The following is a 19,738-nucleotide window of genomic DNA, read 5'->3' as shown; positions in this document are numbered from 1 at the left end:
ATTGACGTTCAAAACGAGGAAAATCATGGTGTTGAATCTTTCGGGGATAACATAAGCCAGGTTCGGTCCAAAATTTAAGATGTCATTGAATAATAAAAAAATGGTTATGACAACTTACACTTGCTTATGTGGAATATTTTAGGCTAACTTTGATGATTGGAGTGGTGAAGATGGATATGAGCATGAGGATGGAGCTAATATGGACATTGAGGAAGCTGAAATCCAGCAACGTGCGCTGGAGACACAGTTGAAGGTTATGGGTATGACATTTGCATCACAATGGGAGGCTCACATGTTCTATAATAACTACGCCAAAGACCGTGGATTCAGTATCAGAAAAGATAAGGTGAAATGAGAAAAAGGACTTTCAACCACTGTTCGGTATAGGAGATACGTTTGCTCGAGGGCAGGAAAACGTCTCAGTAAATTTTTAAACCCGGAGGGCCGTACACGCAGGCTAAGACCAGAGACTCGTTGCGAGTGTGGCGCACATTTAGTCGTGAAGTTGGACAAAGGACGTGGAGTTTGGTTCGTGGCAGCTTTTATGGATGATCACAACCATTTGTTGGCTAGACCAGATGAGGTGGTATTTCTGCGGTCACATCGAGTGATGGGAGATCACCAAATAGCTGAGATCTTGGCGATGGAAGGAGCTGGGATCAGAAAGCATATCATCGTTGACAACTTCATTAGCAGGTATGGCTCGTATGATAAGTGTGGGTTTCTGAGACGAGACGTGTACAATCTATGTTGCTGAGAAAAAATGAAGTTGATTGCGAAGGGTGATGCTAACACGGCAATCGGGATTATGAGGAGCAGAAAGGAGAAGGATCCAGAGTTTTTCTTTGAGTACGTGCTCGATAAGGAGGGCCGTTTGAAGAGCATGTTCTGGTGCGATGCACAGTCACGGCGGGACTATCAATTGTATGGAGATGTGACGGTGTTCGACAGCACGTATAAGATGAACAGATATGGTATGCCGTTCATCCCCTTTGTTGGTGTAAACAATCACCGTTGCACCACAGTTTTTGGTTGTGCCATTGTGTCCGACGAGACCGAAGCGACGTACGTGTGGCTGCTTCAGACATTCCTGAAGGCCAATTGTCAGAAAAAGCCAAGGTCAATCATCACAGATGGAGACGCTGCAATGATACGAGCTATTCGGTTGGTTTTGGTTGATGTGTTGCACCGTCTCTGCTCATGGCACGTGGAAAAAAACATGCAGAAGCACCTTAATTACAAATCGCTAAGTGAGTTCAGGGCACTCTTGTACTACTCCACCTCTCCAGCCAACTTTGAGGCGAGATGGCACGCTTTCGTCCGTAAATGGAAGACTGATAAAACAGAAGAGTGGCTAAGTAGGATGTACAGGAAGAGGAGTCTGTGGGCAACATCATATCTGTCAGATGGTTTTTTTCTGGGTATGCGCAGTAATCAAAGGAGTGAAAGTCTTAACTCTTGTCTTCACCTGCACTTGGACGGCGGTATGACTATTGTTGACCTAGTTGTGCATTATGAGAATTGCATAGTCCGACTACGTGAGAACGAGGCGCATGATGACTGTGTTTCAAATCAGTCATTGCCACCATCAGTCACAGAATATAAGGATATTGAGAAGCATGCCGCCGAAGTATTCACTCATTCCAATTTTTATATTCTTCAACAAGATCTGAAGAAGATGGGAGAACTTGAGATTTTTGAGACGCTAGTGGGAGTTGACTGCCACACCTTCATCGTGACATGGAGAAATAACCGGAAATTTCAGTTCAGCGTGAATTATCGAGCTGAAAACTCTGAGAATACGATAGACTGCAGTTGTGGATGAATGCTTCGGAAAGGATTGCCTTGCAAACACATTCTGTATGTGTTGATTCATCTTAAAAATCTAAAATACCTAAGTGTTGCATCCTTAAGAGGATGTCGAAAGTTGCGAGAGGTGGGCTGCCTGCACAGCGAAAGAGTGACTTGTTTGGCTGGGGTTGGACAGGGGCAGAGCAGCGTGCTCGCTATAGTCAACTTAGTATAACAGGAGCTGAAGCTTTTCATGTTGCTTCAAATGATCCATTCGTCTATGATGAGTTGATGCAGTGTCTGCAGAATATAATAGTGAAGAAAAAGGTCCCTGATGATGATGTTGTTGGTAGTACAAGAAATGTGCATGAGGATCCACGTCAGCCGGAACAACATGTTGATGTCATAGGTGATCCCGTGAAAGTTTCCACGAAGGGCGCCCCTAAACAGAGCAGGACAGGGCGGGCAAAGAAAGATCCAAATGTTACAAAGAATGGAAGACCAAAATCATTTTCTGAGAAAAAACCCGGTCCTCTTTGTGGCATTTGTAAGAAAGAGGGCCATAGACGGCAAACGTGCCCTGAGAATGAAAAGTAAGTTTTTCATTTTTTCAACTATTTTTTGGTTTTGTCTTCACAATTGTCTGATTATTTGTTTACAATTTGTTATGTAGGAACCGGGCATAAAGATGAAGTACTCATAATCAGTTGAAGGCACTGGCAATTTCAATTTATTTGTTTAAGAATAAGAGACATGGCACTTTGAGTTTATTCTTTAAACCACCTTGTTTGATGAAAGTCGTTAGCACTTTCAGTTTATTTGTTTAAGAATAATAGACATGGCACTTTGAGTTAATGTTTATGCCACCTTGTTCAATGTTATGAGACATGCGATTTATATTATTATGTGTGAAACATATTATATTTGTATGAATGTGTTACTGCTGTAATGACATAGTAAACTTATGAAGATCTTTAAAATGTAATGTATGTGACAATTGTTTTGTAAAAAAAAGCCCTAGCCGTGGCCGGGCGCGCGCGCGGACGGTAAACTACTACGCCTTCTCGCGAGGCCTTTCGGCCGCCGAGCGGGGAGGCCACGGCGCACAGCAGGGCATCATGTTCTGTAGCGAGCTTGTGAGAAGGCGAAGACGCGGGTATGTAAACCGGTCGGCGCGTCTCTCCGCGGGCGAGGTGGGACTAAACCTACTCGGCACAAAGCGCCAGCGTCCGTATCCGCACACGAAGAGGATCGGCCCACGCGCCCGACGCGCATCGTTTATGGGCCGACAGATCGCCATATTCCCCCTCGGAATCGTTGCATGTGTGCCACTGGCTGGGGCGGGACGAGACGTGTGCCACCCGCCGCGCGGCTGGTTGGTCGGCCGGCTGCTGGGCCAGCAGACCCGCCCCATGGCGCAGGACGAATGGCGCCAGCCCGCACTACCTGCACTGCGCGGGCCCGCCACTGGCTCGGCTGTCGGCCACCGCACGAGCTGGAATATTCGTCGGACCGATCGCCGCTGCTGCCACCAGAATCGACGTGAGAAATTGTGCAGCTTTTATCCACATCGCACCAACTCAGGACGGCGGGCCTATTTTTTAATAAAAAAATGACCGCCGCGAGTAGGAACAACAACAACAGTACATGTAATATCGCAGAGGCAAACTGATACATTTTAGGACAGAAAAAATATTACTTGCCCACACGCATTTAAATTTTTAGTGTCTCACGAAAGCAATAAATAAAACGTGAAAAATTGTCGAAAACTATCCCAGTGCCATATCGCATTACAATCGATCACAGTATCCAACAACGGTAGGGAAACCTTCTACGGGACTAAAACCCTACCAATGCTAATACCTACTCCTTCTCCATGATTTTAACAATTTTCATCTTCACTTTCTCAAAAATGATTTCCGCGACAATACGCGGCCTTGACTCATTAATCTCTTGCTGGTCAAATTCATGTGTCCAGCGATCTCCGTCCCAGTATTTTATGCACCACATCACAAAAAGTCCACAAGACACTCTGCAATAAACATGTGTGTGATCAGCTTAGGATATAGCATGCACTTTCTTGTATTCATTTAACTTACCCATCATGTTGTCTCGGCATTTTATACTCATTAATTGGCCACGATGAGACATCTGGAATTTTTTTTGATTCAAGAGTAGAGTTGGTCTCCATAATATCTTTAGAAATTTCAGCTCTCTGAAACAAATTAACAAACCAAAATTTAATGTATGACTCAATAATGTTCTGAATGGGAGTGTGACAATTATAGCGTACCAGGGTGGCAATCATATTGCGAATTCTTTTGCTTATTGCGCCTTTAGAATTTGAGTCAAGAACTTGAAACTCCTCCTTGACGGTGTGCATCACTATGGTTATCCAATGATTATCATTAACATGCATAGGAAAATACGCCTATATAGTAAGCAAATGATGTTAGTGCAATTAAATAATAATGACTAACAAAAACAAATAAATATGAAAGGAATACCTTGTCCCGTCTGAAATACTCATCCATTACTCTTGCGAGGACTTTTGCTTTCTTTGTAACATGTTCAGAATCCAAATCATTAATTGACTTGGCCTTTCCCCTAGCCCTACCCAACATAAATTTGGGGAACCACGTTGTTGATATGAAACGATCAGAGAAATCACGGTGTTGTAAGTGTTTACAATATGCATTGGTTATCTGCATACATAAACAAAAAATGAGGTCAACTTGTGAAGTATAAATGAGAGTTTTGTTAAAACCAAACTCATACTTACAGCGCCATTCAACCATTTAAAAGTCAGGACATTGTGAAGCATAGCTGGCGTGCATATGTCCCCATCTGGTGGCGGCATATCGACCACGGTTCGGTGTGCATGCTTCTTTGTCGATGCGAGAGTCTCAACAAAAACTCTGGCTGCCTCTATGTGATCCGGAGTCATATTAAGGGAACTTGCTAGAATTGAATGTGATGACGATGCAAACAAATCTAAAACAATGCAGCTACATTCGTTAAAAATAATAAAAAATTTACATAATGCGTGAACGAATTATAAAGTAGTACTTGACTTACTTTTTTAACACGTTTGTTCCGGGTAATGAGAAGGTCGTACGGGGATAGACAATATTTTGACGGATTTCGTTTGCGTTTACCTTCATTGTCCTCGCTGCCTTCACCATTACCTATGTTGCTCTTTGCCGGGAAACTCTCAGACATGTCTTTAGACTTTGTTGGTGACAAACCACCCATAGACTCACCGGAAATATCAGCATTCTGCGGGGCTCGGGACATATACGAAAAGTCTTTTGTACGTACAGTTGATGACGAACATGGAGACTTTCCATTATCCTCTATAATGAAAGGATCAGTAGCGTCACCTTTACTCGGTGTCATCGCCGGAGCACCCGTGTCATCAACGGGCACGTAGGAATAATTGAAACCCGTGAAAGATGTTACTAGCTCCACGTCGGTAGGTGAATCAATATCCGGCCAATATTTTGATGACTTGTACTTGTCATTCTCCATCCCAACTTCTTCACCTACATTATCAAATTCGTCATTGGTGTCCCTCTTATTGGGTTTGTACAGCACACCTTCCGTGTTCAACTTTTCCATTACCATCTACAAACACAAATGAAACACGATAAGTACTTGAACAACTAAAACATGTTTAATATAAATTTTATATTACCTGTGCACATCTTTCGGGTATATTGAGAACCTCCTTGTGAAGCAGCTTTATGTATGTCATCACACGGTCCATACTGTTAGTCGTGTTCGATGAAACCCCTGACGTGCTTGGCTTTCTACTCCTGCCACCACCTTTCCGTTTAGGTTTCTTCGTTTCTTCATCTGGGACAGTCCCTTCACGTGCTATCTTAGCACGTCTGTACTCTTCGCTAACGCAGTTTTCAAGCTGTACAACAAAAAAATAAAAAAAATAACAACTATAGTTAATTACTATGTGCAACCAATAAGGACTATACTCATTGACTTACATTGCCGGTGCCACGCCCGTGCATGTTGTCATAGTCGTCTCTCTTTTTCCCTTCCGTTTCTGGCCAGTTAACCATTAGTGGGTATTCACGAGACAAAGGATCAAATGTATCCACACCAATTGGCTCAACTTTTTCCCAGTATATATACTGCATGATAGTAAACACAACTAGTCAGACACATATATCACATAAAATTATATATACATACAACTATTATGAAATGACTTGTACCTGAAGAAGAGCCAAGTTCCCGATAGACCACTTGAATTTTTCAAGATCTTCGACCGATTTTTTAATAGCATCCATGCACACCTCCAACGTGAAACTGTTCCAATTGTATGACTTGATAGCGTTCACGTCCTCCACCATTTTGTAATAACGATAAGGAACAAACTTGGTGGATTGTGGTGCTAAGACTGTACCCATAAGAACCAGTACGGCCCTTCTCACAAAATCATCATCATATGACTGAGTATCAACAATATTTTTTATCAACTCATCGATGAGGATTAGGCCTGTTCATTCGGAACAATTTTTTTGGCATCTAGTTGTACTGTTTCTATCATGCTACTGACATCATCACCCTCGTTACGTAGCCCAAATATGTCGTAAACATCTTCATTAAGCACACTGAGGCCGTCAGTATTTGGCCGAATAATAAATCGCTTTCTAGTACTGTCATACGTTGTAATCATAAATTCCAATAAATTTTTCCTCATTTTCACGGAAGGAATTCTCAACATACAGTCCAATTTTGTGCCACGTAGCATCATGCGCTGTCTGGCTGTGAATTTTCCCACCAATTCGCACCACTTCTCAATCGAGCAGTACACATCTCCTAATTCTTGCATTCTAAATAAGATGCCAGTTAGCTAACTAGTTACGAGATTCAAAAAAGATTACGCACGGTTCAATACCATACCTTCCGGCATCTCGTCGAGCACCGGCAGCCACCGTTACCAAACCCCACCCGGTGTGGGTTAGTCCTGGCAGCCGCGCGCCCTCTGCCCACACGAGCGCGCTGGCCGACGGCCCGTCCTAGGGTTTAGAGTGCCGGCGAATTTGCCGAGACGGCACGGCCGGGCCTGAGATCCAAGTCGCGCGCGCAGATGACGGAAGGGAGTTTAGACGGCCACGGCGGTGCGATCGTCGGATCGGGGACGGGTGAGGAGGTGCGTGGAGGGGGCGGGGCTAGGCGGTCCTGGGGCGAGGTAATGGCGGCTTCGTTTCCATGCCATGCACGCACGTACGGCGTCATAGACGTGGTCACGACATAGTGGGCCACTTGGCCCGTCCCGTAAAACTACCGCCGCCTGGCCCACGATGCTTTTTCTTAATGCAACATAGAGAGCCATTATCTTCGATGTTTTTTTAACGTCAGAATTTATTAATGCATTTTCTTAATGCAACAATTTTAACGTAAGCCGGTGGATCCCAAACTTTTTGAACATGCACCCATTGCCAGGTCCATCGTGCGTGCAAGTTTTCATAATTTTCCGGCACCGTATGAATTTCCTATGGTTTTCTCCGTGAAACGCACCGAAAACACTGACCGGGCGTGACACAACGTGCGTATGGTGTCCGAATTCGTTCAACTCTTGCGTGGGGCCCTAAGATGGGCATGCCCACTGCCTCCCAAAATTGGGACACGTTTCGTTCATGCCACCTCGTACCACCAACACAACCGGCACTGATCTGATATGGCCGATGTCAGCCCCGTACTGCGTTCTCTTTTCTGACTCAGCCGGTGGATCCCAAACTTTTTGGACACGCACTCATCGCCAGGTCCATCGTGCGTGCAAGTTTTCATAATTTTCCGGCACCGTATGAATTTCCTATGGTTTTCTCCGTGAAACGCACCGAAAACACTGACCGGGCATGACGCAACGTGCGTATGGTGTCCGAATTCGTTCAACTCTTGCGTGGGGCCCTAAGATGGGCATGCCCACTGCCTCCCAAAATTGGGACACGTTTCGTTCATGCCACCTCGTACCACCAACACAACCGGCACTGATCTGATATGGCCGATGTCAGCCCCGTACTGTGTTCTCTTTTCTGACTCAGCCGGTGGACCCCAAACTTTTTGGACACGCACCCATCGCCAGGTCCATCGTGCGTGCAAGTTTTCATAATTTTCCGGCACCGTATGAATTTCCTATGGGTTTCTCCGTGAAACGCACCGAAAAGACCGACCGGGCATGACGCAACGTGCGTTTGGTGTCCGACGTTGTTCAAATCTTGCGTGGGGCCCTAAGATGGGCATGCCCACTGCCTCCCAAAATTTGGTGACGTTTCGTGCATGCCACCTCGTACCACCAATCCAACCGGCACTGATCGGATATGAATTTTTTATGATTTTTTCTGTGAATTCAATTCTATATTAAGTAGTGTTTTTAATATAATTACATAATAAATTATATTTTAAGTATTGTTTTTAACATAACTACTAAATAAATTCTATATCAGGTACCGTTTTTAAAAAAGGGTATTTCCCAAATTAGTATTACTTCTAAATTATAACAAAAACCTCTTTACTATTATGAAAACTACTTTAGCCATTAATGCAAAACACATAAAAAATAATGAACATTACATAAATTATTGAACATTTATACAATACGTAGGACTTTTCATTATTATTTATACAATACAACATTTATTTAAAAATTTACTATTATTTTTTAAAACAATAAACACATAACAAAAGAAAACAATGACGCCGCGCGTTGGACGGCCCAGTGACTGTGCGCGGCGGGGCGCGTGGGCCGACCCATTGAGTGTGCGCTCGGTGCGGGGGCAGGGTCGGCGGGGGTGATGACTAAAGTTTAGTCCCACCTCGCTCGCCGAACGACGCCGCGACCGACTTATATACCAACCTCCCACGACGGTTTCGAACTCCTCTCGTTCCCGCCCCGTCCCGCCACTGCCCCGTTGGCCTGTGCTGTAGGCCGTAGCTGGGCCGAAAGGCCGGCCCTTTCGCCACCCGGCTTGATCGGGCCGGACCAATTAAGCGCAGTTGCGGCATGCAATCACAGGTGGGCTTTTGTTTGCTTCACAATTTTTTTGCCTTCTATGAGTCACGGCGCGGGGGGAGGTGGAAGGGGCGCTTTTTTAGTCCCACCTCGCGCGCCGAGGGACGCCACGACCGGCTTATATACCCGCGTTCATGCACATTGCCATATGAGATAGTTAGTAATAATTTGGTTTGACTTTGCACTGTTAGCGGCGGCACTGCCGCACTACCCAGTCAGTGTAAGCTCATTACACTGTCCGGGCAGTGCGGCCGTGTACTGCTAGCAGTGTAAACTCAAATCATATCATTACTATCTGTCTTATTTTTTATTATTTGCCACACTATGCAAATTTCATGAGTACTATCTACAATATTTTTTTGACATCCTTCAAATGAACCTAAATTACATTAGTAATATCTACCATCATATGTATAATATCAATACGAAATAAATTCTGTATTAACTACTGTTTTTTATTAACGGTCGTTTCCAAATTATTAGTTATAGCAATAAACTTATTAATTTATTTTCGACATCCTTGAAATAAATTCAAATTTTTTTATAGTGTTCCACAATCATCACTAGGATGCATGCCAAGTTTTCTATATTTTTTTATCGCTTTATGAATTTTCTATAATTTTTTCTGTGAAAACAGCACATAGCACACCCCGGACGTGACACAACATGTTTTGGGTGTTCAAATACGTTCAATTCTTGGATTGAATGTCAGGGTGACCATACCAACTCACTTGCAAAAGTTGAGGTCATTCAGAATATGTCGAAAAATTGACGTCCTTCTTCGGAGACCGTTCGGACAGGACTGAAGGACCCGTTCGAAAGGAGTTTTTTTCGACATCCTTCAGATGAACTCAATTTTTTTATAGTGTTCCTCCATCATCACTAGGATGCATGCCAAGTTTTGTATCTTTTTTATCGCTTTATGAATTTTCTATATTTTTTTCGGTGAAAACAGCACACAGCACACCCCGGACGTGACACAACATGTTTTTGGTGTTTAAATACGTTCAATTCTTGGATTGAATGTCAGGGTGACCGTACCAAATCACTTGCAAAAGTTGAGGTCATTCCGAATATGTCGAAAAATTGACCTCCTTCTCCGGAGACCGTTCGGGTAGGACTGAAGGACCCATCCGAAAGAAGTTTTTTTTCCGACATCCTTGAAATGAACTCAAATTTTTTTATAGTGTTCCTCCATCATCACTAGGTTGCATGCCAAGTTTTGTATCTTTTTTATCGCTTTACGAATTTTCTATAATTTTTTCTGTGAAAACAGCACATAGCACACCCCGGACGTGACACGACATGTTTTTGGTGTTCAAATACATTCAATTCTTGGATTGAATGTCAGGGTGACCATACCAACTCACTTGCAAAAGTTGAGGTGATTCCGAATATGTCGAAAAATTGACCTCCTTCTTCGAAGACCGTTCGGGCAGGACTGAAGGACCCGTCCGAAAGGAGTTTTTTTTTTCAACATCCTTGCCTCCCAAAATTGGGTCACGTTTCGTGCATGCCACCTCGTACCACCAATACAACCGGCACTGATCTGATATGACCGATGTCAGCCCCTTACTGCGTTCTCTTTTCTGACTCAGCCGGTGGACCCCAAACTTTTTGGACATGCACCTATCGCTAGGACCATCATGCGTGCAAGTTTTCATAATTTTCCGGCACCGTATGAATTTCCTATGGTTTTCTTCGTGAAACGCACCGAAAACACTGACCGGGCGTGACGCAACGTGCGTATGGTGTCCGAAATCGGTCAACTCTTGTGTGGGGCCCTAAGATGGGCATTCCCACTGCCTCCTAAAATTGGGACACGTTTCGTTCATGCCACCTCGTACCACCAACACAACCGGCACTGATCTGATATGGCCGATGCCAGCCCCGTACTGCGTTCTCTTTTCTGACTCAGCCGGTGGACCCCAAACTTTTTGGACACGCACCCATCGCCAGGTCCATCGTGCGTGCAAGTTTTCATAATTTTCCGGCACCGTATGAATTTCCTATGGTTTTCTTCGTGAAACGCACCCAAAACACTGGCCGAGCGTGACGCAACATGCGTATGGTGTCGGAATTCGTTCAACTTTTGCGTGGGGCCCTAAGTCGGTCGTGGCGTCCCTCGGCGAGCGAGGTGGGACTAAAAAAAGCGCCCCTCCCACCTCCCCCCGCGCCGTGACTCATAAAAGAATAAAAAAATAGTGATGCAAAAAAAAAACAGCCCAACCGTGGTTGCAGGCCGCAACTGCGCGTAATCAGTGACAGTGCGCGACGGCGCGGGTGGGCCGGCCCATTGACTCTGCGCGCGGTGCGGGGGCAGGGTCGGGCGGGGTGAGTACTAAAGTTTAGTCCCACCTCGCCCGCCGAACGACGCCGCGACCGCCTTATATACCTGCCTCCCACCTCCCATTTGAACTCCTCTGACTACCGCCCCGACCCGCCACTGCCCTGATTGACTGTGCTGCAGGCCGTAGCCGCGGCTTGATCGGGCCGGACCGATTACGCGCAGTTGTGGCCTGCAAGCACAGGAGGCAATTTTTTTATCATTGTTTTTTTTCTTTTTATACAATTTTCTTATAATTTTTTGGTGATAACACCACATACCACACCCCAGACGTGACGCAATATGTTTTTGGTGTGCATGCATGATAAGTTCTCCAGAGACCGTTCGAGTATGAGTGAAAGCCTCATGCATGCGTAACCGAGCATTGATTTTCCTCGTAACGTTGAAATGCATGTTTCCGTTTATTTTTTGAAGTTGCATGACTAACAACAAATTAAACATACGTTTTCTTTCAGATAAGCCATTTCGAGTTCATTCATAATTCAAACTACCTTACATAGCACTAAACATAAACGAGCACTGCTCTTACATAACTTAGACCGAAATTTGAATAAAAACCGCCGACGGCGCCGCCGGCCGCCGCGTCCCTGAACGCGCCGAGGACGACGTCGAAGTTCTTCCCCCGCCAGAACCTGCGCCGGGCCCTGCGGTTGTAGCGGCCGCCAGGGAACGCGCGGAGCTGCTGCCTCGTCGGCGACGGGCCCATGGTGGGGATGCCGTCCGCCCCGATCCGCCACGGCCGCGGCACTTTGGCTGCCGGCGGCACCATCAGGCCGTACCGGGCCAGATCCTCCGTGTCGCCGACGGTGAGGCTCAGCGGCCAAACGCCGGTCGGCCACGCGCCCTCGTCGGAGTCACTAGAAGACATCGTCGGCGAGGAGAGGGAGATGGGCGGGCGAGGAGAGGAAGAGAGATGGGCGGGGCGAGGGAGATGGCACGGCCTGCTCAGGGCTGGCGCTGCCTTTTATAGACGGCGGGGGGAGGGGTGGTGGGCGGCCGAGCCGTCGGTGGCGCGCGCCCTGAGGGAGAGGCGGGCGGTTGGCGGCACGCGCGGCAGCGGTGGCGTGTGAAAGCGAGGCAGCGGCGGCGTGTGAAGGCGCGACGCGGCAGCCGAGGCATCACTGGCGTGGGAAGGCGGCGCGACGCGGCAGGCGAGGCATCGGTGGCGTGGGAAGGCGCGGGGACGGCACGCGCGGCAGTCGAAGCGCTGGTGGCGTCTGAAGGCGGGCGGGCGGGCGCCGCAGCGGCGGCAGCCGACCAGTCGCATCAGCTGCCGACGGCGGAAGGGGCCCGGTCGCCGCACGCGCGGTAATGGAGGGCACGGACTACCACGCCAGAAGGCTGGCGGGAGGAGATCGGCCGCGAGTAGTCAGCGCCACAATTAGTGCGCCGCTAACTGCACGACCGCGCCACGACCACACGTACGCCCCCACCGACTGCATTTGACTTTGTGGGCCCATGGATGCTAACGGCTCGGCTCGGCTCGCGTCCTCACGGCTGCCATGCGGCTCGGCTCGTGCGGCAGCCCCGTATACACAGGCGTGCGGGGGGTATCGGCGTGGACGCGCGGTGGGGCGGGGGGGGGGGGGGGGGGGGGGATTTTTTACATAAGACGGTCATGCCCAAGGGGTATCGACAGATCTCAACCTTTGATGTGTTTAAGGAGGGTGTACCGAAGCAAAACGTCTTTATTATCCTATTATCTTGAAATAGTGTGACAAGTGAGATGCATTGTAATGATTTTGGTCCCACCCTGATATGATAACAATTTGTGTCCGTGGCAATACTGATTAGAAACAACTGGTGCATCAGATTTAGTCCTGGGTATTGTTTGGAAGTTTCTACTGTTGAGCCACCACTGAGATGTTCATTGGGAACACGCACGAATGGTGTGACCGTGAGCACCAAATTTACACATGAGCTTCAAGTATAATTGTACAACCTTATCGTCAATTACAAGGGAGTGCTCCCTGTTTTGATCCTTTATTTGTATATAAATTTAGTTAGAAAGTGCACTTAGGATGTCCAACTGAACTTTGTGAAAGGCTTTCAGGATTGGGTGCTCTTACCTCTTAATGTAGGTTTAGGGACGCAGGTGGACGTGTCCGCAAAGCCTAGATCTGTCTGCATTGATCTTTTTTTATCACCTTTTTTATAGCAGCAGAGATTAGCTTATTTTTGGCAGCACGGACGTGTCCACCTGCATCCTTACTCAGGGTGCTAGCTTCCCCCACGATGCCAAACAATGGACAAAATCATTGTTTTGACCCTTTTGAGTAACTTTAGCACAAAACCTCAAGGAAAACTTTAGACGATTTGACCCTTTTTTAAAACGCCTAGCATCCTGGTATTTTTGCTATACTATGCAACGTGTGGCACTAATCATTTAGGACAATTAGTTAAGCTTTCATTGGCCAGTGCTCGGCGTTGGAACCTAGCTGCGAGGGTACACACGGCACGGCATCCACCGGCGTGAACAATCACGCTAACTAGCTACTTCTTTCCTCCCGTAATATAAAAATGTTTTTGATATTAGTGTAGTGTTAAAAAACATTCTTATATTTTGGAACAGAGAGTAGCTAGCAAAAAACATGTGTATGTGCCCGATGCTATGCTGCCAAAAACTACATACACATCGTATAGAAAAATACTATCCAGCCGACGCACACAAACCCAAAGAGATTAGGATCGAGCATGCAATTGCGATGTAATTTCTCTTCTCTGCCTAGTTTTGTTCCCACGTGCCCCCACACCGCAACGGATCAGCCGCTCGGAATCCTCGCTTCACCGTCTATATAAACCTCCATTATCGTCTCATCCAACATAATCATCACCAAGCAGACCGATCCAGCTTCAGCTATCTATCTGGTGGCACTAGCAGATCGATGGCGATGGTGGTGGGAGGCATGGGCGCGGGCGACTTGGCATGGTGGCTGGGCCTCGTCTTCGGCGCGGCCCCGCTGCTCTGCCTCGCCGTCTGGCACTCCGCCGACGCCTGGTACCGCGCCGCCTTCTTCCTCAGGCACAGCGGCCGGCGGCGCCTCCCGCCGGGCCACATGGGCCTGCCCTTCCTCGGCGAGACGCTCTCCCTGCTCTGGCACTTCAAGCTGGCGCGCCGCCCGGACGCCTTCATCGCCGGCAAGAGGCGTGCGCACGGGGCCGGGGCCGGCATCTACCGGACGCACCTCTTCGGCTCCCCCGCCGTCATCGTGTGCACGCCGGCCGCCAACAAGTTCGTGCTCCAGTCCGCCGACAGCTTCGGCGTGCGGTGGCCCATGCCGGAGCTCGTCGGCCACACCTCCGTCGTCAACGTCGAGGGCGCCAGCCACGCCAGGCTCCGGGAGTTTATCCTTGCCGCCATCAACCGTCCCAGCTCGCTACAGACTATCTCCACTGTTGTGCAGCCGCGTGTCGTGGCGGCGCTAGCGGCGTGGGCCGACATGGGGACCATCGTCGCCGCCACCGAGATCAAGAAAGTAAGAAATCATAAGTCAGTTCAGTTCACCGTGAGCATGCATGCATGCGTTTTTCTCCATGTCAGTCAGTCTGTGTCGACCTTAGTTTACTCCTTACACTGGAATTACATTGGACAGGTGACGTTCGCCAACATCTGCAAGATGTTTATAAGCATGGAGCCGTCGCCATTGACGTGCCAGATCGACCGGTGGTTCGCCGGCTTGGTTGCTGGCCTCAGGGCATTTCCCTTGGATTTTCCAGGGACGGCATTTCATGGTGCTCGCAAGGTATATATGTTCTCATCTTGCTCTTGTTTACAAGTTTATTTAGACTAGCATACTGTACTAAATTAATGGCTTGTGTAGTGCCGTCGGAAGCTCAACGCGGTCTTCAGGCAAGAGCTCGAGGCAAGGAGGAAGGTGGACAAGGAGTGCGACGATCTGATGAGCGGGCTGATGCACATGGAGGACGAGCAGGGGAAGAAGCTGAGCGACGAGGAGGTGGTGGACAACATCGTCTCCCTCGTCGTCGCCGGCTACGAGTCCACCGCCAGCGCCATCATGTGGGCTACCTACCACCTAGCCAAATCCCCCGTTGCCCTTGCCAAGCTCCGAGAGGAGAACATGGCATTGAGCGAGAGCAAAGCCGGCTCACCGTTGATGATCACCCACGACGACCTCCCGAAGATGAAGTACACAGCGAAGGTGGTGGAGGAGACGATCCGGATGGCCAATATCGCGCCCATGGTGCACCGTGTGGCCAACAAGGACGTGGAGTACGGCGGGTACATGATTCCGGCAGGGTGGTCGGTGCTGGTGTGGGTGAGGTCGCTGCACACTGACCCCAACTTCTACCTTGATCCCCTCACCTTCAACCCCGATAGATGGGATGTAAGCACATTAACTATACCTGGTTATGTCATCGATCATTCATCAGCTAGCTAATGGCAGCGAAGAAACTAATGGATGAATCAATGGACGCATGCATGCAGGAGCCGGCGAAGCCAGGGACGTACCAGGTGTTCGGTGGCGGCTACAGGATCTGTGCCGGCAACATGCTCGCAAGGCTGCAGCTCACCATCATGTTGCATCACCTCTCCATTGGATACGAGTGAGTGCTAATATATTAACTAAACTCTTATTTATGCATATAATCACCACCATAATATATATGTGAGCAATATAACTCATTTGATAGTTAACAGCATATGTGATCATTTTATTCAGATGGGAGCTGTTGAATCCGAATGCGGAGATCGGTTACCTTCCACACCCAAGGCCGATGGACGGCGCAGCCATGGCCTTTCTGAAGTTCAGGCCCAACGCATGATCAAATGGCAATTCTGGTCAAATGAACCAGTCTAGCTATTGTAGTGCATGCATGCATGTATGTTAGCAAATTTGTGAGAACTGCATCAAAGTCTGTTTTCTAAAAGAGACATTGTTGAGAATGCGGCGTTGTCTCTATAATCTTTTTTTTTGTTGAAACGAGGCAAAAGACTTGCCATTTTCATTAATTAAGAAGAGAGTGAGAATTTTCCGGTTAATTGATGGAAAAGCGGGCTAAAACCGATACAGCCCAACCCACATGACATGGTAATCACTGGCCAACCTGGCCACTGACATGAAACATGACATGACGACACATGCCAACAAATGGCCATACACGCAAGCAAACGACAGCTCCGACTTTCACAACGAGCCTCACAAGAAAATATGTGGGTCTTGCGCCGATCGTGCGCTCTGCAAACGACAGATGCATGGAACAAGCGGCGGATGACTCAAAGTATAAGCAAACACGGCGTTGTACCGTAGCGTGTGCTTCACATCAGAAAGTATCTTCCAGGCTACTTTCACCAAGGCGACAGGCCAAAACTAAAATTGGTGCCTTGTGCTAGTGAGAAATCTTGGAAAAAGCCACCGGCCCGTTTCAACCCTTCAAAGCCCCAAAGGAAGGAAATTCTCCAGCGGATTGTGAACAAGTTGTTCTTCCCTGAAAAAGCATGTTAGGGCATGTCCAATGCTTAGCCTCAGTGTGATGCCCCGTTAGCCATGTTCGGATGAAGAAACGGGATCTTCTGTAGAAAGCGGGTGCTTGAAAAGAAAAAATGTGGCGCAATGCATAAAGCTGAAAAAGTTGAAGTGAAGAGTAGAGATGCATGTGTAGTGGGAGTCTATATTTTCTATTCCTTTATGAGGCCCACTAGTGGTAGCTTGCATTGAAGAAAAACAATCAATGTAGATGTCTCAACCTACGTTTTCTCACGGGGCATCTGTATGCATACGCCACCTTTGTACATGCCCTTAGGGAAATAATTGACTGGTTTAATTAGGTTAGGGTGTTAGATGTACCAAAAATTATATTAGGGGTAAAATGGCGGAAACCTGGTACTATAGGGTGTAAAAAAAACCTAATTATCTCTATTTTTTAGCCCATGCCGGAAGGATTGGCTGATGATTTTGTTTTCCTATGTCAATTTGGCTGTGTACAGAAACTATATAGAGAGCATTTGATCGCCATGAAAAAATATACTAGCTATTTGTCAGTGCGTTGCAACGGCGGCATAAATATTCTAGTAGTTCAATATTAATTATGTTCAGGAAAACATGATCATCAAAAATACATGTGCTAGTCTTATAAGCTAGACTAGGGATCTTTATGGTGTTTATGTTTTCACATGTGTGACTGAGTTTTCCACCAAATCTCACATTCAAGGACGATTGAATTTAGGGCATATACAATGGTTGGTAAGATAGTTTTATCTTAAGTCTTGCATGTAATTTAGAGATGACAAAAAAATGTCCATAATAGGTCATCTCTTAGCCTTATCTTCAATAACTAGCTATTCTTAAAAACGTGGTGAGACATATTGTGCTAAGACATCATCTCTTGTCTTCTTAAATAAGAAAAGACAAGCCATTTCTTATAAGTTTTCTCTCCTCCACCTTATCATTTATCCTATATGGCACTCCTAAGATAGCACAATTGTACATGCCCTTATATCACAGAAACATAAAATTAATTATGAACATGGAAATAGAATAATAATCACTTTATTATTGCCTCTAGGGCATATTTTCAACAATATTCTAGGGTCCAACTTCCTTCCTTGCGTATATATTCTGTCATCAAAAGCTTTGATCTTGTTGGAGGGGCCGTGAGGGCAAGGTCTAAAAAGTTTCCATTCTAAGCCCTCCATTAAAAAATGCTTTACAAAATGGTCCAAGGAGCAGGGAGGGGGGGGGGGGGCGCTGCCCCCCCCCCCCCTCCCCTCGAGATAGTCGTTGCTCCGTCAGTGTACATAAAAGATGATCCATAACTTTGCATTCCGATCGATTGATTTTATCCCAAAATTAGAGACGATGTCGGTTTTCCTTACCTAGGGTAGAGTTTAAATGAACCAACTTGTCATAATTTCCCCAAATAGAGACGACAGATATCTGGCAGGCCCCCCTATGATCTACTAAGTGCTTACTTATCCTCTTAACAAACTTCCAAAATGAAGATGTAATTTTCATTAATGCAGCAGGGCTTTGCAAATTGGACATCGTGCATTGACCTGTCTCTTTACCTATGTCCCGACGCAACTGGTGGAAGAGGTGGGTAGAAGGCAGCACCACCACCTCCTCTCAGCCGCGAAATCCTCTATGCAGACCACACAAGTCGAGTAGGCACTGTCCACCTCAGTTGCCAGCCCTCTTGGCGGGTACAGCGCCATGGGAAGCTCTAGGCGGAGTGCCGCGATCCATGTGCGCAAAATACAAAGAGCCTTCGAGGAGGATGCACACTTCCACTATCAAGATTGAACCTCCACAGATAGTCGCGATGATGGTAATCTTCTTCAATAGATCATTGCCTTGTTCCCAAAGTTTATCAAAATGGTCCAAGGTTGCCCCCCCCCCCCCCCCCCAAGGTAGTTAATTCGAACACAAGAAGCAAGTCACGGATGAGCAAAGTAGTCAGCACCAACATACCTTACGGGGCATGGAAACACATGAAAAAAATATAGTATTTGAAGCCCGTGTTGTCTTTTCCCTTTTTTCGTTTAGGTTTTTCTGGACAGGTTTTGTTTGGGCTTTTATTTTCTCTATTTCTTTTTCATTTTTTAAAAACCACATGAAAATTTTCAAATTCATGATTTTTTGTTTTGAAAATACACAAGAATTTTTAATTTCTTGATATTAAAAAAATGATGGTATTTTTTCAAATTCATAACTTTATTTTTATCAGATTCAATTATTATTCTTAAAATCCACAAATTTTTTGTATTCGTGAACTTTTTAAAAATTCATGTTTAAAAAAACCAATGAACTTTTTTTCAAATCCATAAACTTTCTTTCAAGATCCATGAACTTTTTCGAAATTCATGCTTCTTTTTCAGAAAAGATGAACTTTTTTGAAGTTCAAATCCGTGAACTTTTTTGGATTACAAACATTTTTTGATTTTATTGCGAATTTTTATGGGTTTTTATTTTTTTTCAAAAGTCAGTGATTGATCGGTCAACTGTCAACCGGTCAACCATTGACAGAAAGCCAACGAGGTGAGCGACACATCGCACGCTGATGGACCGGCCCATATCTGCACGCGCGTTGGCGCCAGAACCCCTAACCGGCGCATTTTTGCGCTGATTAGGAGGTCTCTGAAGATGGTATGTCTTGTTACTCTTACTCTGCGTGCCTGGTTGCCACTGTTCAAAGGCAGCAATCGGTTCCAGCACATGAATGCAGCACACTCAGATTGCACCACCATAAAAAGCAAGAGAAGAAAGTGTCCAGCGCAACAACTTCCCCAAGTAACGGTGTTTCCATCTCAAGCTCAAGCTATTTTCTTTCAACCCATTCAGAGACATGCTTTCTGAACTATCAACTACAGAAATAGCCTGTAACTTATAGCATACAAAAAGATGGAGTATCTGTTGGGTCCAAGTTCGACACACACACAAAAAGCAGCAAGCTACCTGTGAAACAGCAAAACAAAAAACGGCACAAAAGAAAAGGTTTTTGATAGGGGCATTTTGTATTCCTTAAACCATCAGCACAGCTAAATCGCCAACTACAACACCGGGAACAAAGTCACAGACTTAAACAACCCCAGCACAGACCCAGTG

General features: G+C 46.5%; 2 protein-coding genes and 1 pseudogene across 2 annotated transcripts; 2 read left to right on the top strand and 1 right to left on the bottom strand.

Moving 5' to 3' along the window:
- The first annotated feature begins 199 nt into the window (after positions 1 to 199).
- Positions 200 to 2,388, top strand: LOC147983436 (protein FAR1-RELATED SEQUENCE 5-like; annotated as a pseudogene).
- Positions 2,389 to 3,654: 1,266 nt separating this feature from the next.
- LOC147983435 (uncharacterized) lies at positions 3,655 to 4,738 on the bottom strand. Its single transcript, XM_087539500.1, has 5 exons — positions 4,574 to 4,738; positions 4,299 to 4,496; positions 4,085 to 4,222; positions 3,891 to 4,006; positions 3,655 to 3,823 (listed from the first exon to the last, which is right to left on the bottom strand). The coding sequence occupies exons 1-5, from the start codon at positions 4,736 to 4,738 to the stop codon at positions 3,655 to 3,657; spliced, it is 786 nt and encodes a 261-aa protein (XP_087395626.1).
- Positions 4,739 to 13,989: 9,251 nt separating this feature from the next.
- Positions 13,990 to 16,153, top strand: LOC125535343 (ent-kaurenoic acid oxidase). Its single transcript, XM_048698394.2, has 5 exons — positions 13,990 to 14,650; positions 14,768 to 14,917; positions 14,996 to 15,520; positions 15,622 to 15,740; positions 15,857 to 16,153. The coding sequence occupies exons 1-5, from the start codon at positions 14,060 to 14,062 to the stop codon at positions 15,957 to 15,959; spliced, it is 1,488 nt and encodes a 495-aa protein (XP_048554351.2). The 5' UTR covers positions 13,990 to 14,059; the 3' UTR covers positions 15,960 to 16,153.
- Positions 16,154 to 19,738: the final 3,585 nt, after the last annotated feature.

The sequence above is a fragment of the Triticum urartu genome, chromosome 2A (genome assembly GCF_056163025.1).
Source record: "Triticum urartu cultivar PI428250 chromosome 2A, HENAU_Tu73, whole genome shotgun sequence".
Lineage (NCBI taxonomy): Eukaryota > Viridiplantae > Streptophyta > Magnoliopsida > Poales > Poaceae > Triticum > Triticum urartu.
The sequence above is the reverse complement of the archived record's forward strand: the minus strand, read 5'-3'. Positions and strand labels throughout refer to the sequence as shown.